This window comes from Paroedura picta, chromosome 16 (assembly GCF_049243985.1).
Source record: "Paroedura picta isolate Pp20150507F chromosome 16, Ppicta_v3.0, whole genome shotgun sequence".
In the NCBI taxonomy this organism is placed as follows: Eukaryota; Metazoa; Chordata; class Lepidosauria; order Squamata; family Gekkonidae; genus Paroedura; species Paroedura picta.
In genome coordinates, this window is record NC_135384.1 from 18,798,406 (window position 1) to 18,823,976 (window position 25,571).

Consider the following 25,571-nt stretch of genomic DNA (forward strand, 5'->3'; position numbering starts at 1 on the left):
CTAATATGTTTAATAAAAAGGTAAAGGTATCCCCTGTGCAAGCACCGAGTCATGTCTGACCCTTGGGGTGACGCCCTCTAGCGTTTTCATGGCAGACTTAATATGGGGTGGTTTGCCAGTGCCTTCCCCAGTCATTACTGTTTACCCCCCAGCAAGCTGGGTACTCATTTTACCGACCTCGGAAGGATGGAAGGCTGAGTCAACCTTAATATGTTTAATAGTCCACTCAAAAAAGCGCATCCACAAGCTAACCCTCCTTCTAAAATTTATCTTGAACTTGCAACCAGCCAGACAGACTTAGCCAAAGGGAAGCAGGTGTGATTTATGTAAAAGCAACTTCCCGTTATGAATAACTTGGAATCTCTCTTAGAGCTGGCTCGGAAGCATGAGAGATGGCAGCGCTCAGGAAGGGAGGAGAAGGAGAAGGGGGTTTGGCTGGCAAGCCAGGAGGGGGCGCGAGTGAGTGAGGAGTTCCCAGCGGCTCGACTAGGCACTGGGCTCCGGGAGCCGCCGCCACCGCCGCCACTGAAAAAAGAGCCTGCATTGTGTCCGGCCCGCACTGCCAATCGCTGCGCAGATTTGGAACGCGCGCCATTTTGTGAGCGATAGAAAATCTGCCCAGCCAAGAAACACCGTGGATCCACCTGCCAGGCCAGGCTGCCCTTCTCCCACAAGAGGGAGGTGCGCCATGGGCTCCGCTCCACTCCGGGGCCCACTCCAAGGCCCTATCCTGCTTCTCTCTGCACAGGGCTCGAGTGTGGCAGGCCAAGCCAGGGAAGCTGGCTAAGGACACTGCGGGGGGGGGGGGATGCATGCAAGGTGGTGGCAGCCCGGGGTTGGGGACCACTGGTGTATGGAACTGATTTGACAGCAGTGCCCACTTGGGTGCATAGTGAGGATTGTACACAGGATTTCAAATTGGGCTGCGAACATTGCTTCTGCTTGGCCTCTTATTATGAATAGCTTGGAGAAAGCTAAACAGGACTATAAAAGATTTGCTGATAAAAAGAGTTGTGCAGCTCCTTCTTGGACTGTAGGAGATTTGGTGTACTTATCTACAAAAAAACCTTCAATGTCAACAACCATCACGCAAGCTGGGGCCTAAATTTGTGGGTCCTTTTAAAGTAATACGTATTGTCAATCCTGTGACTGTGGAACTTGCTTTACCTAAGACTTATAGACATGTTCATCCTATCTTTCATTCTAGCTTGCCGAAAAGAGCCCCGCCTCCAGACCATTGGCATCCTGATTCAGCTGCTCCTATCCCTGTTTTCGTGGACACATTATGAAGTGAATCAGATTTTCTACTCTCGGTGGCATAGGGGAAGACTTCAATATTTATTGGACTGGAAGGAATTTCCTATGGGGGACCATGAGTGGGTGGAAGCCGGGAATGTGCAGGCGGCGAGGTTGGTGAAAGAGTTCCATCGTAAATTCCTTTTGCGCCCAAGGCCTGCAGAAGGAGGTTAATTAATGGGGGAAATGTTTTTAGAAGGGCAGAATGTCAGAATCACATGATTGCTGCCATGATTTACGCTTGACTTGAGTGGTTCCATCTTGTATCACTGTGTTCTTGTCTTTCTTGTTGTGTAGCCCTGAAATATCTGTGTGGTGATTTAGTTATTGTAACAATTATGCTAGACTGTGTTATCTTTGATAGCTGTGTAACATTCAAGGCTAAGAAGAGCCGGTTATCACTCCTGGACGCAAGCCCAGAATGGCACCTGCATGAGGGGGCTTTTGCTCTCTGGGAAAATGGTCAGTTTTGGGTGGCAATTTGAACCTGTAAAAGTGAATGCATTTTGTGTATTGATTAGATACAACTATGGACGTCTAGGTGTTCTGATCTGCTTAGCAATAAAGCTTTCTATTAATCCAGAAGTGTCGTTGCTGGTCTGTCAGCCCTGACAGGCCCCTGCTTCTCTCCCACAGGAATCCATCCATACGTTCTGCCCTGGACCTGTTTGCACCAGTTCCCTGGTTAAAGTTAATAATGTTAATATTGTTGTTGTTGTTATAGAAAACTAAGTTCCATGTATTATTCTCTATGTTTTATGTAAACCGCCCTGAGCCTCAGGGGAGGGCAGTAACTTTAACAGCGCTTTGCTGTTAAAATAAAAGCCTAAGGGGTGAGTGGGTGGGAGGAGACTGGGTGTGGCCTATTTGCATGGCCCAATTGGGCCCTGCCTTGGACAGGCCATGCCCACTGAGGACTTTGGCGCAATCATTGGGCCAATCATTGGGCCCACAGTCCTGACAGACCCGCCCTCCCACCCCAGCTAGGGGCTCTCTGTCAGCATTGCCGGCAGTTTGCCCCTGGACGCTGACTAGGCCACATGTAAGTGCCCTGGGTGTGGGGTGGTGGTGGTGGTAGTGGTGGCCTCCATTCCCATTGGGCTGGGAATTCCTCATGTGGCCCAACAAGAGCCAGAGGGGGGGGGGGGTGTTTGATTTTCCCATTGTGCCAGGAAGCCCTCATGCTGCCTAGCAGAGGGCTTCCCAGCACAATGGGAAAGTCTGTCTTCCCGCTCTCATGCTTGGCCTCCCACCCTTCCCAGGGAGAGTCACATGGCCATGCGTGTGTTTGACAGGCCTTGGACAGCTGCTTTCCTGGCTGGCCAAGGCTTTTCTAGCCCAAGGAAGGGGTGTGTGTGGCTGTGGCAGCCTGCTGGAGCAGGGAGGAAGGGGGCGTGCTTTGCCCCCTTTCCCTGGGAGAGTTAAATTGCTGTGTGCCCTGGGGAAGCCTCACCCAAATGGTGAATTTCTCCCTCTCTTACTATCCCTCTGCCTTCCAGTCTTACGTTTTCTTTGTATTTCTCTCCCTCTTTCTTCCCCTCTCTTCCTTTACTTCTCTCCTTTTCTTAACTTCTCTCTTTCATTATCTCTTTCTCTGTAATTCTCTCTGTCTTATTCTCCGTCTCTTTATCTCTACATTTCTTTCTGTCCTTTCTATCTCACTAACTTACTTTCTTTCCCCAGCAGCCACAACCCACCCCATTCCCCTCTTGGCCTTCCCAAAAAAATGTTGCGACGATGGAGGAAGTAAGCAGGGTAGGGGTGGGGGTTGTTGGCTCCCACAGAGGGAGGAATTGTAGCCTTACTTACCTTTGCTCACAACCTCTTTCTCTCTCTTTCTCTCCCTCTTTTAAATTGTGTTTTATGCGGATCCTTTCTGGAGAATGATTCTGCCAGGCGGGGGGAGGGGGGGGGATAGCAAAAGTCAAAAAACAAAACAACCCTCAACCCTCTCCCTGCAGTCCTCCAGGATCCTGCTACCAAGCTACTAGAACAACATCAAAGGTACTTGGGGGAAACACCTTAGGGGCCTATTGTCTGCTCACATATGCAAACTACAACTCCAGTGACAGATGGCCTGGGGCAAGCCAGCCTCCTCACACACACACACACACACCTACCTCTTTGCTGTACTGGTGGATTTAAGAGACAGGAAGAAACACAGGCTGAGTTGGGGGCATGGAGAAAGCTGTCAGCCGTGCTAAATGCAACAGCCATATTACAATAGAAGAAAAAAGTCTCAAGCTGGCAGTGATGGCAAAATAATTTAATGTTTAAAATATCACAGTGTTCAAAACAATTTCAAAATAGATTCCCAGGTATATTCCATTTTCGCTTCCTTCATCAGTAAATTTTAAATATAAATGTATGATATATACCAGATAAATATATCCCGATCCTACATGTCAATTCAATATAAAAATAAAAATTACAAAAATAAAAATAGGAATACCTCAATATTGTAATCTCAGTCTTCTCTAATAATGTTTGTTGGAAGTAATGTTCGTTGGAAATAAACTACAAAGATAAAAGATACATGATATAAATCCTTATAAAATGCCAATGTTTACTTATTGTTGTTGTATCTGTTGTATGCCTGTGAATTTCAGCTGATCCCAAGAATGATTGTTATCCAGGAAAGGTTCAGTGAAGGGGGCCTCAATGACACCATGCTTTAACCTGGACACATGTTCTAATATACGTATTGAGAGCACGTGTAGACATTCCAATGGAAATCTTCGGGTAGGTGCACCTAATTAAGTAAATTACTCCAGTTGTGTTACAATTAAAAATATATTTATGGTAATGTTACAGTCTCCAATCTGTAATTTAATGCTCCTAGCTTTCTCCATAAATTTACAGGCTTGAAACGTTCCACATTTAAAACAACCAGCTGGTAGCTGGTAGACTCATAGAATCATAGAATCATAGAATCATAGAATCATAGAATCATAGAATCATAGAATCAAAGAACTGGAAGGGACCATACAGGCCATCTAGTGCAACCCCCTGCTCAATGCAGGATTAGCCCAAAGCATCCTCTAAAGTATCCAAGAAAAGTGTGTATCCAACCTTTGCTTGAAGACTGCCAGTGAGCGGGAGCTCACCACCTCCTTAGGCAGCCTATTCCACTGCTGAACTACTCTGACTGTGAAATTTTTTTTCCCGATATCTAGCCTATATCGTTGTAGTAGTTTAAACTCATTACTGTGCATCCTTTCCCCTGCAGCCAACGGGAACAGCATCCTGCCCTCCTCCAAGTGACAATCTTTTAAATACTTAAAGAGGGCTATCATGTCCCCTCTCAACCTCCTTTTCTCCAGGCTGAACATACCCAAGTCCCTCAACCTATCTTCATAGGGCTTGGTCCCTTGGCCCCAGATTATCCTTGTCGCTCTCCTCTGTACCCTTTCAATTTTATCTACGTCCTTCTTGAAGTGAGGCCTCCAGAAGTGCACACAGAACTCCAGGTGTGGTCTGACCAGTGCCGTATACAATGGGACTATGACATCTTGTGATTTTGATGTGATGCCCCTGTTGATACAGCCCAAAATGGCATTTGCCTTTTTTACCGCTGCATCACACTGCCTGCTCACAGTCCACAAGTATCCCAAGGTCTCATTCTCACAGTGTTACCTAGAAGCATATCCCCCATCTACTAGGCATGCTTTTCATTTTTCTGACCCAGATGCAGAACTTACACTGCATGGCACTTTATTAAACTGCATCTTGTTCTCATTTGCCCATTTTTCCATTGTGTTCAGATCTCGTTGAACTCTGTCTCTATCTTCTGGAGTATTTGCCAGTCCTCCAAATTTGGTGTCATCTTCAAACTTGATGAGTAGTCCCTCCACCCCCTCATCTAGATCATTAATAAATATGTTAAAAAGTACCGGAACGAGCATCGAGCCCTGAGGTACCCCGCTACTCACCTCCCTCCAGTCTGATGAAACACCATTGACAACAACTCTTTGAGTGCGGTTCTCTAACCAATTCCCTATCCACCTAGCTATCTGAAAATCCAGATTGCAGTCCTTCAATTTATCCATCAGAACATCATGGGGAACCTTATCAAAAGCTTTACTAAAATCCAAGTAAACGACATCAACCGAATTTCCACGATCCAGCAAACCTGTTACTGGGGGGGGGGAGGTATGGGATTTTTAGCCGTCATGTTAGTAGACTGATGTTTTAATGGGAATTTTAATGGGGTTAGTTGTTGTGACCCACCTCGAGCCTGTCGGGAGAGGCGGGAAATAAATCTAATAATAATAATAATACTTGGTCAAAAAAGGAAACCAGGTTGGTCTGACAGAACCTGTTGGAGACCAATCCATGCTGACTTCCTTGGATCACCAAATTGTCCTCCAGATGTTTGCAGATCGCTCCCTTTAATATCTGCTCCATTATCTTCCCCACGAGGTCAGACTCACTGGTCTGTAGTTTCCTGGATCTTCCTTCCTCCCTTTTTTGCTCCCTTTTTTCAAGATCTCCGAAGGTGATAGGTTTTGTGATGAACTCCTTAATGTTCCTCCCCCGTTTCCAAACAAAAATGAGTTTCGTTTCACATCCTTTTACATGAGAGATCATGTGCCAGTGTCTAGAAATAATATTCTTAATTTTATGTGAATAAGGAGAAAAGGTTATTAAGAGGTTCATACCTGCTGGTCAATCTCGCTCTCTCTCTTGCTCTAGTGATTACTGCCTGGGGATAGTTTCTCTCTCTTTAAGAGTTACTAAGTTTCTCAGCAGCCAAGTTATAGTCCTATCAGAGGTATTAATGAGACGATGCCTTAAAAACTGTTCATCAAGAACATCAACAACAACAACAAAACTCCTCCTACACAGCATAGACCTGCTGCTGTCTGACACCAAAATCCTATCATGGTCAACTTGACATGGATCGTCCCCAAGCCGAGGATCCATCTTTTGGTGAGCATTCAGGGAAGGGGGAGGCATGCATAATAGAGTTGAACACTGAGTCTGCACTTTCTATAATCTCCAGCGCAAACTTCAAAAGACTTTACCATAACATGGGGGGGGGGGCTCTTTGGCCACCACACCTCATTGTAAGGGAGTTTCAGCATGCCCAAGTCCCAGTCCATGGCACTGTAGACTTCCAGGTCTCTTTCAAGGGTTTTTCAGGAACCCTATCCCTGGTTATAATCAAGGGAACCTTCACAAGTCTCCTTGGCCTTGAGTGGGTGGAGCTGTTTAGGATTACCATTAGCCTTGAGTAGAGGGGCCACTTGGGATTACCATCGGTGGCATCCATAGGCTCTAGGTCTCATCATTACAGTATATTTGCCATTAGTTTCCTGCCATTTTTGACAGCAAATTGAGCTGCTATACTGTTCCGCTACTCTCCCTGGCTTTCAACTCATAGGTGGCAGCCATCTACCTCAAGGCCAGGTGAGTGCCCTTAAATCCAAAATAGACACGGAGCAGGGCAAAATATTGCAACAGGGCATCCTAGAACTGGTTTCTAATACACAATGGGAAATCCTTATTAAGCCTGATAGGGATGTCCACATCTGCGCAGACTACCAAGTGCACAATTAATAATGCACTGCAACAGCATTCGTATCCAGCCATCTTTTGGTATCTCTGGTTGGGAGGCAAGGTCTTTGCCAAAGTAGACCTTGTCCAAGCTTATCTACAGCTACCGGTATTAAATGCTTCAACTGAAGCTCAAACTATCATCACACACTGTAGCACATTCCAATCTGGTGCAGTCTGGTGTGTTACATCGGGGATCTTCTACAACGTAATGGAAGTTCTCTGCAAGGGCATCCCCAGCATCATCCACAATTTTGATGTCATCTTACTCACCAGGTGCACCAAACACAAGCTTGCTGACTGCCTCTGAAAAGTTCTACATTGCTTCAGTTCTGCAGGCCTCAGGATAAAGTGCAAGTAGTGTCATCTCAGCATTCCATCCATGGAGTTCCTGGGTTTCCTGATCGACAGCACCAGAATCCACCTACACCAGACAAGGTAAAGGCAATCCAGAATGCTCTTCCAACACAATCCAAGCATGGCCTGCAAGACCTCCTGGGCCTCTTGAACTTTTATCATTTATTCCTGCCCAACAAGGCCACAATCACACAGCCTCTACATCAGCATCTCAATACAAAGACTCCCTGGGCTTGGCGCCCTGCTCAGTGGTCTGTCTTCACAGCCATCAAGTGCCTCATCATGTTGGACAGCATTTTGGTGCACTTTGGCAAGACCTAGTCCATCATCCTTTCATACAACATGGCAGCACTAACTGACAAAGCTCTGGTGGCTTTCTATTCATGGACCTTCTCCTCTGCCAAGCGTAATTACATGCAAATTGTCAAGGAGGCATTCTCCATAGTTGTTGGAATCAAGAAGTTCCATGATTACCTCTTTGGCCATCATTTCACCATCATTACAGACCACAAGCCATTCCTGGGACTCTTTACAAATGCCACAGATCCTGTCCCCCTGCAGGAAGCTATGACTTGAACATCACCCAGGAAAATCCATCAGCCATGCACTCAGCTACCTGAACTGCCCCAGGTCAATACAGATCCTGTTCTGGCATCCAGCATTCTCCTCATCAACTCCCTGCCTCACCTGCCACTGTGTTCTGTGGATATTGCTGTGCACTCATCCAGAGACAGGCTCTTCTTCCATGTCCTCAGCTGGGGGTAGAGGGGGTGGCCTAATGGTAAGCAAGATCCTGACATGTCCCCGTTTGTTACCAGACAAACTGAACTGTCAGTGCAGAAGAGCTGTTTGTGGTGGGATCATTGAGTTGTGGTCCCCTTAAGGCTGCACAAGCCAGTCCTGGAAGCACTCCACGATGGCCACCACAGAATCATGCACATGAAAGCGCTCACCCACAGCTTCATATGGTGGCCAAGCATTGACAAAGCCTGGGTTCATCAGTGTACTACATTCCAGGAATGCTAACCAGAAATTCCCCAAGCCATCTTGCAGCCATGGGAGTCAATTAAGAATCCCTAGTCTAGACTGAACATTGACTTTTCTAGGCCCTTCCAGGGACATACGTTTTCAATAATCACGGACTCTTTTTCTAAATGGATGGAGGAGGTTCCTGTGTCTGCCATGATGTCCGCTATGGTCATCAGGGTTTTGCAGCATATTTTCGCAACTCATGGGTTTCTGGACACTATTGCCTCCATCAACAGGGCTCAGTTCACCTCATCAGAGTTCAAGGAGTTCCTTGAGGAGCGGTTTGTCTGGCATGTAACCTGTGCGCCCTTCTACCCATCCACAGATGAAAAAGTGGAGCACATGGCCCACATGACCAAAGGCGCACTTTCCCACCCAATCCAGGGAGATTGACACCAATGCTTCATCCACTTCCTGGCTCACAAGCATGTGATGCTAATGTCAGCCATGGGCAAGAGCCCCGCAGAGCTGTTAATGGGCCAGAGACTGCTCACTATATGAGATTGCCTGCATCCTGATCACAATGCATCCCAGGCATCCAGCCAGGACAAGACGGCTGCCCCGCATTCCTTCACTCCAGATGGAAATTTGGAACTACAGGGTCAGCTCAAACTGGGGGCCATTCCGCACAAGGGCCAAATGTTGCCAATTGCTTTCATAAAGCAGAAACACTATTTTAAATAGTGAAATCTCGGCGTTCCGCATACCTTCATTTGTATTGGAATCCAGTAACGTTTCATTCGTTCCCCACAGGTTTCCAGTCTCGCAGGAATCGCTAGAAAGGAAGCGATTTTTTTCTGTGCTTGTTCCCGCCCCTGGTCGTCAATCAAATGGAACAGCCAATGGGCGGTTGTTATCATGCTCCTGAAAAGCCCCTTTCCCTTTAAGCACAGGTTTAAAAAACACACACACACACACACGTTGCAACAAATATGCGTTGATTCGTTGCAACGGAGAGACCCATCTAGCTGGCGTATGAGCTGGTGATTCATCGTTACCACACTCCTCCGAGTGGAAAAAAAATCCCCCCCCACGGGTGCGATTTTTGGCCAAAATTAAAGGGAACTGGCGAACAGTGGGCTGTGTTGTGCTTGGGGACTTAGGGGAGCTTTAAAGCACTTCTGTGGAGGGACTGTAGCCAAAGAAGCCTCGCTGGGCGAATGAAGCCTCACTGGTTCGTTGCTTTCCCCGCTCTGAGGGGGGGAAAAGGCGATCGCTTCACCAGAAGTTTGGAGGAGAGAGCCAGGGGGAGGGACTTTGTTGCAACCGCTACATTGAGAACGTATATGTCTTTTTCACAGGGGATTGGACTAGATGACCCTGTAGGTCCCTTGCAACTCTATGATTCTATATCTCACCAAAACAAAGAACCAATACTGGCTTGCCTTAATTTCAGTGAACCAGGAAGCATCATTTTTGTGCTTTCAGGAAGCACTCATGCTGAAACAGGTGCCTCCATTACCATTCTGTTGTGATTCCTGTTGCCTGCTCTCAGAATTCCAAAAATGACCACAAAGATTGGGGATTCCTAACTTATCTTACACATTTTTATGCTCTGCATATGGAAGTCATATGTCCACTTCCATCCTTTGCATTTCAGCATCAGTTTAGCTCCACGGTTCAGTTTCCTCCCCTCTGTGCTCATGCATATATATCTGCCAGCTGTGAAGACAAACAACTAGCAAGGTAGGCTTCAGTCCTCAAAAGCTTATGCCAGAATTCATCTGTTCCTCTTTGAAGTGCCACAAGGCAGTTTGTTGCTTCTTTCTGCTAACATACCTACAAATCTTTTCACAAAGTCCTCTTGGAGCTTTTCTACAGTTTGCTGCACTGTTCACATACATTTTATAGGGTGCTGTACATGGTCACCTGTCACAAATAGCTTTCATTGTCACACAGGAGCATGGGTTCTTCTGAATCACCTCTGATATGAAGACAAACCAGCACTGTCTCTTTGCTCTGGGAAAAGATGTTTTGTAAAAGAAGCAAATCTATACTGGCAAAATGCAGCTGCTAGGGTCCTTACTGGTACACCTTGGATGGCCCATCTCCAGCCTGTGCTGAGGCAGCTGCATTGGTTGCCTAATGCTGTCCGGATCCAGTTCAAGGTTTTGGTTTTAACCTTTAAGGCCTTACGCGGGTTGGAACCCACATACCCGAGGGACTGCCTATTGCCCTATGCCCCCCACAGGGCCTTATGCTCTGCGGGTGAAAATGTATTCGCCGTTCCCAGCCCCAGGGAAGTGCACCTAGCCTCAACCAGGGCCTTTTTGGTCCTGGCCTCTACCTGGTGGAATGAGCTCTCGGGTGAGCTACGGGCTCTGCAGAAGTTTTCTGTGTCCCGCAGGCCCTGTAAAACAGAGCTCTTCCGCCAGGTCTGTGGTTGAGGCCGGGGTCAGCAAGGTAGATCTACGCCTCCCTCCCCCCGGGTATGAGTAGTACATCGCTTTGACCTCCTTCCCTACCCCTCAAGTAGTGGGGGTTGGGAGTGGGTTTTTCTGCCATGTTGGGTTTGTATGTCTTTTAATAGGGATTTTAATGGGGGTTTTATGACATTGTAACCCGCCACGAGCCGGTTTTGGAAGTGGCGGGGAATAAATCAAATAATAAATAAATTAAATAAATTCATTTGCACCCATGAATTTGTGACAGGTGACTAAGAGATGCATTCACAAGCCACTAGATTTCATGCTTGCAATCTCATGCATAAGTTCCAGAATGTTTGTTACATATTCATCTACTAATAATGCACACAGGAAGAAACCAGTGCATGCCCTCTTATTACTGGAATCATAGAATAATAGGATTGGAAGGGGTCATACAAGCCAACCAACCCCCTGTTCAATGAAGAATACACCTAAATGATAGCCAAACAGCTAAATTAGGTCCCTTTGCCATCCCCAAAATCACACTGAGAGAAGAACTTTTTATATTTTTTACTGTAGCAGAAATATAGACACAGGGGCATATCCCAAATTTCCCAAATCTGTGTACAGAACGAAGGATTGCATGTGACTTTATAATATTCCATTGAAGGCAGGGAAAGATGATGTCCTTTGAGTCAAACCAATAACTTGGGGCCTCCACCCCTTGCACATCCACAGGACCACCCCATTGCCATTATGCTAAGTCACCCTGACTCCAATGGTTTAATATCAACAATTCTACTTCCACTGGCCTTGAGAATAGAACATATCAGCCTTGGCAGTATACAGTCAAGAATAAGAACAAATTTCTGAGCCTTCTGTTACAAAACAATCTGATACACTAAGCTTCTCTTTACAGAACAATAATTAAGAAAATATTATTTCACCCCCTTCTCCATCATAGAATCATAGAGTTGGAAGGGGCCATCCAGTCCAACCCCCTGCTCAACGCAGGATCGGCCCAAAGCATCCTAAAGCATCCAAAGGATCATAAAGGATCCAAGATCTGTCCAGCCACTGCTTGAAGACTGCCAGTGAGGGGGAGCTCACCCCCTCCTTAGGTTGTCTATTCTACTGCAGAACTACTCTGACTGTGACATTTTCCCCTCTCTGAAATCTACATAAAGTTTAAATGCATTACTGTGGGTCTTATCATTTACTGCCCTCCTTCAAGTGACAACCTTTCAAATACTTAGGGCCATTTCGCACAGAGCTCAAAGTGGCTATTTGGTTGCCGTTTGTGAAATCGCCACTTTAACTAGCGAAAATCGCCCGTAACGCACAGCTGCGGTTTTTGCGGAATTTGGCAGTTTCACTTCTCACCAGTTTCGTTACCCACAGGCTTCCGGTCTCCGTCTTATCGCCACAAAGGAGGTCCCTTTTTAGCGCTTCTGGCCTCCCGTGGCCGTCAATCAAACTGCAGGGACACCTTTGACCTCCACCCTGAAGCCGAATTTGTTGGGGTTCCCTTTTTAAAAAAAAAACCCCGAAAACCCCGTAGCAACGCATCATCGTCAAATCATTGGCGCCGTTGGAACGGGTTTTCTATTGTTTTCTATGAACCAGAGGTTGATGCATTGATATGTTTGATTGGTTAATCCCCGCCCACAGTAGCCCACAGGTTACCTGCTTATATGCACCTAGGCAGACACGTGGTCGGCCTCACTCTTTGTTTGCGTAGCCTACTGCCCGCAGCACAGGTTAACGTTGCAATGGAGAGGATTATTTTTCAATTGTTGGCTCAGATGCTTGCGGTAGTCCAGCGTATCCATACCATCGTGTGGCATAGGAGGGCTGCTATCGAGGACTACCGACAACGTATGGCCGGAACGATGACCACCAGTAGAAGACGTTCTCTAAGGGCAACCATGGCGGCTAAGAAGCGCTGGCAAGCTCTGGCAGAGGTCCGGTAACCCAGACAGTTCTGGGTGGACGAAAGATCCTCTGACTGGTGGGAAAATTTTGTGTGGTCTCGCTGGGATGATGACCACTGGATTGCCAACTTCAGAATGTCGAGGGGAACATTTTTTGAACTCGTGGAGGCTCTCCGTGGCCGCATGGAAAGGCAAGTAACTGGCATGCGGCGCCCTGTTCCAGTGGAAAAAAGGGTGGCAGCCGCCTTGTGGTACTTGGCCACCCCGCAGTACTTCCGGACAGTAGCCCAGCAATTCGGACTAGGAGTCACAACGGTTGGCGAGATCCTGCAGGAGTTCTGCCTCGCCATGGAGGCGGAATTGTACAGCAAAGTGGTGTGCCTCGGAGACCGGCTTGGAGTGGTGAGTGTCATTCTATCCCCTTTGCCCTTTAAATTTTTTTTCTTGTTTGACAGGTGAGCAACGAATACGCGATGCACCCCACGCTAACATGCCATGGTTTCTATTCTTTTCTTTCCCTTATTTCAGAGTATGGACGGGTTTGCCAGGCTTGGATTTCCGCATTGTTTCGCAGCCGTCGATGGAAGCCACATCCCTATCCATGCACCCGGGGGAAGCATAAAGGAGTACGGGAACAGGAAGGACTTTTGTTCTGTTCTCCTGCAAGGAACTGTGGACTTCTCCGGACGGTTTATAGATGCCGAGGTGGGGTGGAGTGGGAGGAGGCATGATGCCCTTGTTTTTAGGGAATCTAACCTCAGGAAAGCCATGGACGAAGGGGTCTTTGTTCCAGGAAACCCCACCGCCACCATTGAGGGCGTGCGTGTACCGGTGTTGGTGCTCGGGGATGGAGCCTACCCATTACGCCGCTGGCTCATGACTCCCTATAAGCGGCCAAGGACAGACGTGCAGAGCCACTACAACCTCAGTCACTCCCGCGCAAGGAATGTCGTGGAGCGTGCCTTTGGACGTTTGAAGTCTCGGTTCCGTTGCTTGATGTCACGACTCCATGTGCATATAGACAATGTGACTCCGTTGATCATCGCATGTGACATTTTGCACAACATCTGCGAGGACAAGGGACATAACATCCCCTTCCCTGTGGCTGAACCAGAACCTCTAGTCCTTGAGGATACACCAGACATCCCTGAAGCCAGGAAAAAAAGGATCTATGCGGAGGGGTGCAAGGTTCGGGACGCTATAGCCACTCACCTATACAGAAATAGGAGGCGTGTTTGATTGTTTTTTCTACTCTGTTGTTAAATAAAGTTTTATGTTCTTTGTTTAACCTTGTCTTGTGCGGTTTGTCTATTTAGCCAGCAAAAAAACGGGGAATCTCTGGTCCAAAAGCACTTTGACAGACCTAAATGCTAACTCCACGCTGAAGTTGACAAACACAGTACGGAAGCGCTGAACAGGGAAAGGTTGAGGAGGCGGGTAGCCAGGAAGTATTGGCGACCCCTGTCAAACTGGAGGATAAAACCACTGATGTTCCAAGGAATAATTTTATTGGTGGGCAGCTTTGATACATTTAAAATTGGGGTGGCCGATCGGAGCAACGCATTTTCGTTGCCTAACCGTCATTCCAAAGATGCCGAAGCCACGGAAGGGCTCCTTCTGGCAGCGCGCCGAGGCTGAGGCACTTCTGGAGCTGGTTCTCCAGTCCAAAAGCGTTGGCCGCCTTATGGCCAGCACCCACTGCCACACCAAGGGTGCTTACCTGGTGTTGGCATCCAGGCTGAAGGAGAGGGGCTACGTCCGGACCTGGGAGCAGGTCCGGACGAAATTCAAGAGGATAAAGCTGGACTTCCTCAATAGTATAGAACAGTGGGGGGGGGGGTTCCGCAGCCCAGTGGAAGAACAGTCTTCCACGATCTGATGGTCAAGATCTGGGAGAAGGCTGGGAAGCCCCCCCTGGAGATGAGGCGACATATGGGTGAGTGCTGCCCTCGTTATGTTTTACCCTAAAGCATGCATTGAATGTCTAGATGCCTCTTTCCCCTAAAAAGGTAAAGGTATCCCCTGTGCAAGCACCGAGTCATGTCTGACCCTTGGGGTGACGCCCTCTAGCGTTTTCATGGCAGACTCAATACGGGGTGGTTTGCCAGTGCCTTCCCCAGTCATTACCGTTTACCCCCCAGCAAGCTGGGTACTCATTTTACCGACCTCGGAAGGATGGAAGGCTGAGTTGACCTTGAGCCGGCTGCTGGGATTGAACTCCCAGCCTCATGGGCAAAGCTTTCAGACAGCTGCCTTACCACTCTGCGCCACAAGAGGCTCTATGAGGCTCTACTCTTTCCCCTACTGTCTCCATTATATTTGAGAAAGCATTAAGATGCTGTCAACTCCTGCTGACATCGCCAGCCAGTACTGTCAAACCACTTTGGTAATGCACTTTGGCTCTGATTGTGGTGTGGCCATCAGCTGTGTATTATCTTTGGTTTGTGTGCTTTTAGTTATGAATTCTCTTTTTCTTCGCCCAGCCACACAATCACCAGCAAACCTTGCAGTGGCCAAAGTACCTGAGCATGAGGAAGAGGAGGAAGAGGGGCCTTCCACCTCAGCACAGGCTGCAGGTGAGAGTTATAATTCTTTGAGGGAGACCCATGTGTGTGTACCCCCATGAAGCCATAAGGGAGCCTGCTGTGATGCTTCCATTAGAAGTGTGATTGAATTCATTTTATTTGATTTCTATAGCAGAAACAGTGGAGGCCAGGATGCGTGCCATGGAGGCCAGGCTGGCATCCTTGGAGGGGCTCGTAGAGCAGCAGCGGAGGGACTGTGAGTACTGCACCTGTGCTTGGGTGTGGATTGTGTCACTTTAGCCTACATATATGGCTTACCATTTGTTTTTAACCCATTTGCAGGGCAGGCAGAAGTGGCTGACCTGAGAGGGGAGCTGGAGAGGCAGAGGCAGCAGAGGGAGGAGGAAGAACGTAGGTTATGTTCCCCACCACCCAACTCTCCGCATACTGTGGCTAAGGCCACTAAAAACTGTATCCATGTAAACTCCAGATTAAAAAATATCTGTGGCACTAATGTGTACCTGTTTTTCCTCCCCACACAGTGAAGAAGAAGGAGGAGGAAGACCTCTTCAGGCGTAAAGTCAGGGGCACGGTGACCCGGTTGGGCAAAAGGCTGAGGGAGATGACAGAGGGCGGAGGGAAAGGGGCTGGTGAGGGGAGCAGTGGGACTTGAGTTTTGTTTTCTGTGTGTGTGTTGGGGGGTGGTGGTGGTGGGGCTCCAAGTTACATTCCCTACTGTTTTTCCCCTGTTAAATTTTTTTTTAACTAAAATGTTATTACAAATTTTCTGAAAAAGACTCCAGTGTGACTCCTTACACTCGCACACCTTTCACCCCACACTCCTAAAACTCCTTGAACTGACACCCCTCCAACCCACACAACAGAACCAGAATATACACAATCACTAGAGAGGCCGCTTTTGGCCTTCCTGATTCTACAGTAGGGTACACAGAGACAGAGTCAAAAATATAAACTTTATTTTACAAACAACAACAAACACAGATAAAATTAACAAGAAAAACTGGCCCAAACTAGGAGGGGGAGAACTTGTCCGCTGGTTTTATTATTCTCTTCCCGAGAACAGTCCTCCTTCTTGTTTGGGTGGCGGCATTCTGAGACGGGGTCGGTGGGGTGGGTGCTGGAGGTGGTGGTGTTGGTGTGGGGGGGGGGGACATGGACGGTGATTTGTGGCGGGTTGGCCGTTTCCATGACCAGGACCGCCCTCTCCATCAGTCTCCTTATTAGTCGCACCTCCTCCACGCTTTCGCGTAGGGATTGGTTCGAATCCCTAAGGATTGCCCTCAATTTTTTCCCCTCCTGGGCCATGAGGGTGAGCATGGCTTGGTCGGCGGCTGCAGCACGCCGTGTCTCCTCCTGGCAGTGTTCAAGGAGCCTCTGTCCCACGTTGGTCAAGAGGGAGATGCGCCTCAGCCTGGCACGTTCCCTCATAAGCCTCTCCTCTGCTGGGAGCGCACCTCTAGGTGGTGGGCTGGCAGGACCCGGGGGTGGTTCCTCCTCATCTGAAAGAACCTCTGTTGGCAAAAATGAGAAACAGAACTGCTAGTACTATGGATACAATCAAAACCCACCATGGTGCCCATGGTGGGCTTTTTTGTTTGCCTGTTTTCACACCAAGACTCTGAATAATGGCCAGGGAGCACATGGTTAGTGTTTGTTTGCCCATGGTGGGCTTTTTTGTTTGCCTATTTTCACACCAAGACTCTCAACAATGCAAAGGGAGCAGATGGTTAGTGTTTGTTTGCGTATTTTCACAGCAAGAATCTCAACGATGCCTAGTGAGCACATGGTTAGTGTTTGTCTGCCCATGGTGGGCTTTTTTGTTTGCCTATTTTCACAGCAAGACTCACAACAATGCAAAGGGAGCACATGGTTAGTGGTTTGCGACATTGTCCTGCAGCTATGGCTCGAAAGGAACAGTTCGTGCACGCTCACCATCTTGAATCTGTAGCCGCCTGCGCTGGGCAAGAGGTCCAAGCACCCCACGCTCTTCCTCCTCCTGTGTTCCGGGCATGAAATCTGCAAAAAAGAAAAAAAACAGATCTAGGACCGAAGGGTGGCAAAGCAAGCTTCAAAACCTACACCAGCAACGTAGAGGGACTCTCTTCTTTCTCCTAGCAGTGCTGCTGCCCCCTGCACAAACATAAAAGCACAAAGCAGTTTAAACAGCACCCCCCCCCATTATTGTCACTAATACTTACCAATGTTTGTTGATGCCCCCGAATCGCTATCCACGTCCACTGCTGCTGGAGACTCGAGGGGCTCCGTCCCTGGCATCTGTGTCTCTGTGGACAACAGCAGACAATAGTGAAAAAGGAGCAAGCATACAACCTGAACCACACAGCATGCTCCCAAAGTAGTGAACCAAAGTACTGCAGAAGGCCTATAGCTGAGGCATGCTGCAAATCTTTTGGGGTTGTTGGTTAACCATAACCGTTTCAAATAGCTACCATAGCAAGCAGTCTACAAACAGCCTAGCATATTATGCGTTGCAACGAATACACGAGAAAACGATTCCCAAACGTCAGAACACACATTTGCACAAAATTAAATATAAAATTAAAATAAAAGTGCTTACCGGAGGCAAGGGGCGTCTGCTGCGAAATGTCTTCTGGCTCCCCAGGAACGAGGGCAAGTAGGTCCAGCGTTATGAGGTCCGCACCGCGTTGCTGGACCTGGGGTGGAGGCTGGACGGTCGACGAGGTGCCCTCTCCGGGATCCTCCGCAGCGGGTGGTTCCTCCACTGGGGCAGCCGGCCTACGGATGACCTTGAGGCTCCTCCCAACGCGCTTTGGCCAGCCGTCTCCGTCCCCCTCGCCGTACAGTGCCCGCTGCTCCTTGAAATACGGGCAGGTTACTTTAGCGTTGCCGGAACCCTTATTGTGGTTCACGGCCCGCATGTACTCTGCCCGCATAGTTTTTGTTTTGGACCGGCATTCAAGGCCGGTCCTGTGGTGGCCCAGGGCACGCATCCGAATCGCCACCTGTTCGAACACCTCCCGGTTCCGATGTGAGGATCGGAAGACGTCCTGTATTTTCTCCTCGGTGAAAATCGCCATCAGGTCCCGTATCTCGGCGTCCCTCCATGTTGGCCCCCTGCCGGTTGCCTGGACGGACGACGACTGTGAACCGGAGTCCATACTGCCTTCGCAAGTGGCTAAGCAAAATGGAGGTGCGAGGTGCAGGGTGCAACGGATCATATACCTTCCCGCACACAAAGACAAAGGGACTAGTCGGCTCCTGATTGGTGGTGGGCAGTAGGGGACACGCACATTGGCCACACGAGGTCACATGTCACATTCAAAACTCCTCGCGCGGGAACAGGATCTGCCCCTAATGGCCAGATTGGCGCTCTTATTGTTTGACTTCTCGCATGCGCTGATTCGTTTACACGCGAGAAGAGCAGTATGGACATGCAGCAGGAGCCATTTTACTGAAATGTCTGCCATTACACAAATGCATGCCGGTGTCCACCCAGAGCAAGTGCAACAGTACTCGACAGTTCCCCAATAATATTCGCCAGCCAAAGCTTAAATCAACCAAACATGACATGTTACTGGCGAATGTTCGTTGCCACGCTCAGAGGAAAGTTTTTTAAAATGAACGGGGGACGGCGACTCCGCTAGCCGGAGGTCTAGCCGCCGATGGAAGGGGTTGTCCGCACCCAAGCACAACCACGCACCCGGAACCACACAAAGACCCACTACACATAAACCGCCCCTCATGATATCACATCGCATCATATCTATTGAACCCCTCAAAGCTAAACAGGAGACTGCGGGCGGCGAACATTCGTTGCCACGCTCAGAGGAAAGTTTTTAAAAATGATCCCTGTACGTTGACTCCGCTAGGACTGGCCGATGGTAGATGGGGTTTTAAGATTTGGGCATATTTTGGGACCGTGACGGTGTGTGCTACTGTGCTTTTGAAATACTATTGTGGCGTTCGGGCACAATTTCCGAAAGTGATCGTGCTGGAAAGCCAGGCGCTGTCTCGTTGCTTCGTTGATCTGTGCTCGGTCCGAGAAAAAAAAATGGCGAACAGTTCGCCGGAAGTTTGGAGGACAGGCTCAGGAGGAGGGACTTTGAAGAAACCGCAACAATGTTAACGCACAGGTCTTTATCGCTAGTGTTGCAGATTGGTTGCAAGAGTGTAGCGCTTTCCGGAGGGTGAATCCACTTTTTGGGATTTCCCTAAAAGCGCTACAATGAAGCGCTTTTTGCAGGTCGGTTTCAGGAGTGTTGCAGATTGTCAACGACGTCGTGCGTCATTGCAAATCAGTAGCGTTTTCAATTAGCAACCATTGTGCTATTTTGAAGCCGTGCAAAAAGGCCCTTAATGAGCAATCATGCTCCTTCTCAATCTCCTTCAGGCTGAACATTCCCAAGGCCCTTAGCCTTTCCTGATAAGGCTTGGTCCACATTTCATCCACATTCTTTTTGAAGTGAAACCTCCAGAACTGCACATAGTCCTCCAGGTGTGCTCTGGCCAGTGGGACTATGACACTGGCCAGACTTGCAATTTTTATGTGATGCCTCTGTTGATACAGCCCAAGACTGCATTTGCCTTATTTACCACCACAGCACACTGTCGGCTCATATTTAGGTTAGTCCACAAGTACCCCAAGATCTCATTTGCACACACTGCTACTGAGAAGTGTATCCCCCCATCCAGTATGCATGCTTCTTATTTTTGTGACCCAAATGTAGAACTCTGCAGCCCCAGATGTAGAACTCTACCATAAGAAACATTTGATTGCCTAAAATGACTTCAAAGTAAAATAAAATAAAACAATATCCTGAAATAAACAGCATAAGAATTAACAATATTATAGGAAGCCAGGGACAGCAAAAAATAAAAACTTTCAGTAACCATCAGCAGAATGCACCTTAGGCAAGAAGCAGACTATGAAAACAGATAAAATAAACAGGACTCCTCACTTCAAAGCCTGGGTACAAAGAAATGCCCTGGTCTGGTATTTCATGTATAGGATTGTTAGTCTCCAGGTGGTGACTGGAGATCTCTTAGAATTGCAACTGGTCCCCAGGTTACATAGATCAGTTCCTCTGGAGAAAACAGCTGTTTTGGAAGGTGGACTCCACTGAAATCCCTCCCCTCTCCAAACCCTCCCCATCCACTTTCCAGACCTCCAGGAATTTCCCAACCCAGGTCATTCACAACCTTCATCCAACCCTCAAACTCTGCTTATACGCAAAATGTTTACTTAAGAGGTCCATTACTAGGCACAGGTCACAGCAAATCACCAATGATATTTTCCTATAGCAGCTGGAGCTGCACCACAAATGCAAAATATCTGGAGAAGTTATGCCATCATTTCACAGTACACAAGCAGTTACTTCACAGACCCACACACCCCTGTATAGATACTTGATGGCTATGTGCAAGTTTTCTCCGGGAGTAGCTCCCCATGGGGCATGAACATGGTACAGTGGGAGAAAGTTTGAAGTCTTCTACATATACACTATAATTGCTTTCAGAATCAAGCTCAGGTGAATCTGTGAGGCAGAAAACACTTCTCACACATCTGAAACAAAGAGGCAAACATGAGGACTTATCAAGAGCATTGGCCTTTACACAGAAGCACAGTGTCCCCTGAGGGAGCCTACATTTTCTGTTATATTAGCACAAGTTGCTCAGAAGTAGTACAGGCCTCAATAAGTGTTCCTCTTGTCAAGCATCCTTTGTACCCTCCCCACATACATCTTTTCACAGGTTGGGGAAAACCCAAGAAACCTCGCAAGTTGGGACTGGAGTTCTCCCAGAATGACAATTTATCTCTAGACAATACAGATCAGTTCCCTGAGAGACAATGATTGCTTTGGAGGCTGGCTATGGCTTTGTACCCCACTGAGGTCCATCACCTCCTCCAAACTCACCTTCCCAACCAGTACCCCAAAATCTCCAAGAATTTCCAGACCTGAAGCTGGAAACCCTGCTACACATATCCATATCTCCTTATCTATTAACTGAGCACTGACTGGATCCTGTCTTGCACACCACATGCTCCTCATTGACAACAAACACCTTTTCCATTCATCTCTCCACAATAGTCAACCTGTGAGGTTATGTAGGGTTGTGAGAGATCTGAGAGAACTGGGAATGGGCCGCAGTGACCCAGCAGGCCTCAGGTGTCTCAAAGCATTTTCCAATTGTCTTCCTTTTCTCTCCCCATAGCAGACTCCCCATGAGGGAGGTGGGGTAGAGAGCCTCACAGGGAAGCTGGCAACCCTAAGAGGAAGACTCTCTGTGCACAGCAGTCTTGACCTTAGTAAGGTTTTTTATACTGTTTTTTTTTAATTTGCCAGGCCAAGGTTATTTGACAGGCCAATAAGTCATTCTGTTACCATGTGTCTCCAGACATTTACTTGTTCTCTATTTACAGTTTCAGGCTGTAAATATTTATTTAGATCTTCCTGCACTTTCCAGACTCACAGGACTGATGCTGGTCTGCCTGTCTGCACCCCAGAATACAAACAGTTGCTGGTAAGGGCTTGTCATAACCCATAGGCCAGGAGGGACACCCCTGCACCACTCCCTACCAACTGCAAGCAAAAAGGCTCCTTTGAAGGCTGGACTCTGAGGCATTGTACGATTTTGAAGTCCCACCTCCAAACCTCCAGGAATATTTCCAACCCAGGGGTAGCCAACCTCCAGGTGGGGCCTGGAGAGCTCCTGGAATTACAGCTCACCTGCAGAGTATAAAGATCAGCTCCCCAGGCAGAAAGGGCTACTTTGGACAGGGTTGTGGTAGAGAAGAAACATTTAAGGCTTCCCACACAGGTTGTTGTTGAATTGAAAGACTTGAGGCCTACTGTACAGGGTTGTTGTGCAGATGAAACAGGAGACAAAACAGCCAGTTTCTTCTGCAGAATAACGCTGTGCAGTGGCCTCAAATCTGCTGAGAGTTGCAAAGAAGAAACACATGGCTTGGCTGTGTCTAACCTCCGGGCAGAGTAGTATTTTAAGTGAGAAGGGGCTTTTCTGTGGCCTCCCTGTCAGGCAACTGTTTGGCAGAAGGGGAAAGTCCCCCCACCCATCAAAAGGAAGGCCCTCAGGCTCCCCTGCGTTGCTCTCTGAAGGAAAATGCCTCCCTCCCCTCAGTCAGGGCCTGTCAGAGGCTCCTTCGCAGCATGCCTGAAGGGGGGGGGGGGACCTCCTGCCAGTTCTGTCAGGGTTCTGAGGCAATTTGCAGTTCGACATGACAGTTAGGACAGCCTTGGGGCAAAAAGGGCTGGCGCAGCCTGTGTTCTTATCCCCCTTATCCCTCCTATCCCTGCGGTGGTCAGGAGCAGACTGGCAGCCAGACTGGGCTGGGTGAATGGAATTTTGGTCTGTCCTGGTGAGGGGCCAATGGGAAGGCGCTTCGCGCGCCTCCCCATTGGCCTCTTGGCCCTTGAGTGGCACTTGGAGGGTCGAATCAGGAGCCGCTTTGCGGCTCCTGATTCACCCCTCCAAGTTGTTATCAGGGACAGAGCCCACCCTAACTCCCCAATAGCCCTTAGGGCTTTATTTTATGTGCTCCATAGGAGCGGTTAAAGATGTCAGAACTAACAGCTGCTTTTCTGACAGGTACATACTTGATCTTTGTTTGATAGATACAGTTAATCTGTGAGAACAGACTAAATCTTTCAATTTACAGATGAAATTTTGCAATAATGCATCCACACCAAATCCTTAATTTCAGAACTCTAGACGAATTATCTGATAGAACTTTATCCCCAATGCCTTTGTCACATTTGAACCTCATTTGCACTCAAGGCATACCTGCCTATGACCCCTCACACATATCATACCCTTTCATGCTTCCACTTCCTAGCCCCCTTTCATGCTGTCCGAGCATGCCTGCTCCCACATACAGCTACACTTACTGATACATGCTTTCTGTCCAGCAGATCCTGACAATCACTCACACGTTTTGCACATATTTTTCATGAGACAGTAGTACCACTGGAGGTGAATGATACCTGTTTGTGGTCTCTCCCTCGCCGATCCTACAGCCTCCTTCTGAAGCAAGTAGAACAAAACAACAGCTCCCCGCAAAATCTTCAGCAATTCAGGGTGCATCCCTAATTTTATTTTTTTTCTTGACACTAACTTTATCTGCTGTGCCTCCTTGGTAGTTTTAGCCTCAGAGCTTCCTGGCCCCCTTTCTCAGTAGTTGTCCCCTCAGGTCTGATAGTCAGGAACTAGGTCCTTATTCTGTAGTAGAATTGGACTGGCAAAAAATTCAGCATTTGAAGGCTGCAGTAAAGAACTGCCAAATCTCAGCTGAGCAAGGTTTGGAATTGGGGGAGGGAGGACAGGGAGGGAGGGAGGAAGAGAAACAGGGTGATCTGCCTGCCCTCTGGTGGCCACTTGAGGACACATCTGTGTAACCCATAAAGGCAATCAAATTCAATTTGCCATCCATTTGAATTTCACAGGCTTGCATATAAATAGCGCTGTGGTAAAATTAACCAGAGGTTTACTTTGTTCTAAGGCTCACATATGATAATGTAGCCCAGGCTGTAACAACTACAGACAGATAAGGACTTTTAATAATAATTGTGCCATCAAGTCAAAACCAGGGTTGCTAGTTCTGGGTTGCAAAATACCTAGCAATTTAAGCGTGGAGTTTAAGAATGGTTGGGTTTAGGGAAGGGACAGACTTCAATGAGGTATAATGTCATACAATCTGCTTGGAAATGGGCCATTTTCTCCCATTTTCTCCCAGATGAATCATTTTCAAAGTCTTCATAACGTATCAGTGCCTTGTAGCTTGCAATCTTAACAACAGAAGCAATCCAGTATACACGACTAGGAAGCACAGCATTACTATTCAGCACTTCCACCTTTATCCCTTTCATCACATCCTCCCATTGCCCTATTGCCTGGAGATCAGTTATAATCTCCGAAGATCTCCAACAGCTACCTGGAGGTTAAGCAAATATAAAAGACTCATCAGCCAGGAATATCATAAACAATTGCAAAGTTTTATAGGCTTCGTTAATTTCTATAAGACCTTCATCCCGAATTTCATCTGAGTGAAGCTCCCCGTAACTGACTTGTTTAAAAACAAACCAGGGCTGTAAAGCTGAGCATTCCTTTACTGTGGAGTGAGGAGCGCCAAAGAGCGTTTGAGGAATTAAAGAGGCTGTTCACCTCAGAGCCCATGCTCCAGCACATGGTCCCAGCAAAACCCTTTGTGATCCAAGTAGATTCTAGGGATGTGGCTATGGGGACGGTGATCCTACAGAATGGAGAGGATGGGCATTTACAACACCTCACGTATATTTTCAAGAAATATAATGTTACCAAACATAATTGGGCAATCTGGGAGAAAGAGGCTGCCGTGGTTAAATTGGCATTGTCTACTTGGCGTCATTGATTGGAAGGGGCCCCCACTCCTTTCAACTGATCACAAAAATCTGCAAGCCCTGCAGCAGCTGCACAAATTGACTGCCAAACAGATTCAGCGGGATTAATCCTTTTCACGCTTCTTGTTCAACCTGAAACATCTGCTAGGCAAACTGAACTTTTTGGCCAATGCCCTGTCACGCCTCCCACAGTAAGAAAGTAAAAAAGAACCATTGATAGATTCGGTGTTCAGTCCCGCCCAGTTGGGATTGGCTGCAGTGACACACAGCAAAGCATCAGCTGGATCCAAAAAGACTTGTCAGATGACAGTGAATTCGCTAAGCTCTGTTCCTCCCTCCAGGAAAAAGAGGGAGGGGCTTTCCGCACCGGGATCCTTGTAGCAAATTGTTTGCTGAACGAAAAATCGCCATTTAAAATAGTGGAATTCGTCATTATGCATACCTGACTTTGTAGTGGAATCCAGTTGCGTTTCCATCGTTTCCCACAAGCTTCCGGTCTCAGCAAAAATCGCTAGAAAGGAAGCGCTATTGCCGAGCTCGTCCCGCCCCTGGCCGTCAAGTAGCCAATGGGCAGCCATTAGCATGCTCCCAAACAGCCCCTTTCCCTTTAAGAAAGGGTTTTTTTTTTAAACACACCCATTGCAACTAATCTGTGTTGATTCGTTGCAACGGAGAGACCCATCCAGCTGGCAGGTGTGTTTGAGCTGTTGTTTCATCGTTGCCACGCTCCCCCCAAGTGAAAAAAAAAATCCCCCCCCCTCACGGGCCCGATTTTCGGCCGAAAACAGTGTAAAAATAAAGGGAAAATACATCAGCAAACGGGCTTCTCTGTTGTTTGTGCTTAGTGACTAAACAGCTCTGGGGAGGGACTGAAGCCGGGGAAGCCTCTAAACAGAGGCTCGCTGGTGGGTTGAACTCTGCTCGCTCGGAGAAAAAAAAATGGCGATCGCTTCGCCGGAAGATCAGAGGAGAGAGCCAGGGGGGGGGGACTTTTGTAGAAACCACAACAATGGTAACACACAGAACTTTCCCACTAGTGTTGCAGATTGGTTGCAGGAGTGTAGCGCTTTCCGGAGGGTGAATCCACTTTTGGGGATTTCCCTGAAAGCG

General features: G+C 47.9%; 2 protein-coding genes across 4 annotated transcripts in view; both read right to left on the minus strand.

Moving 5' to 3' along the window:
• Positions 1–23,373, minus strand: part of PLXDC1 (plexin domain containing 1) — a 170,423-nt gene extending 147,050 nt beyond the window's left edge. For all 3 annotated transcript variants that reach the window (XM_077314907.1, XM_077314908.1, XM_077314905.1), the window contains exon 1: positions 23,070–23,373. In XM_077314907.1, coding sequence (XP_077171022.1) covers positions 23,070–23,169 — 100 coding nt within the window. In that variant the 5' untranslated portion in view covers positions 23,170–23,373. The remainder of the gene's footprint in view (positions 1–23,069) is intronic.
• LOC143826504 (uncharacterized) lies at positions 16,027–18,398 on the minus strand. The gene is made up of 4 exons (XM_077315341.1): positions 17,663–18,398; positions 17,286–17,369; positions 17,020–17,103; positions 16,027–16,598 (listed from the first exon to the last, which is right to left on the minus strand). Exons 1-4 carry the CDS (start codon positions 18,282–18,284, stop codon positions 16,075–16,077), a joined length of 1,314 nt encoding a protein of 437 aa, XP_077171456.1. The 5' UTR covers positions 18,285–18,398; the 3' UTR covers positions 16,027–16,074.
• Positions 23,374–25,571: the final 2,198 nt, after the last annotated feature.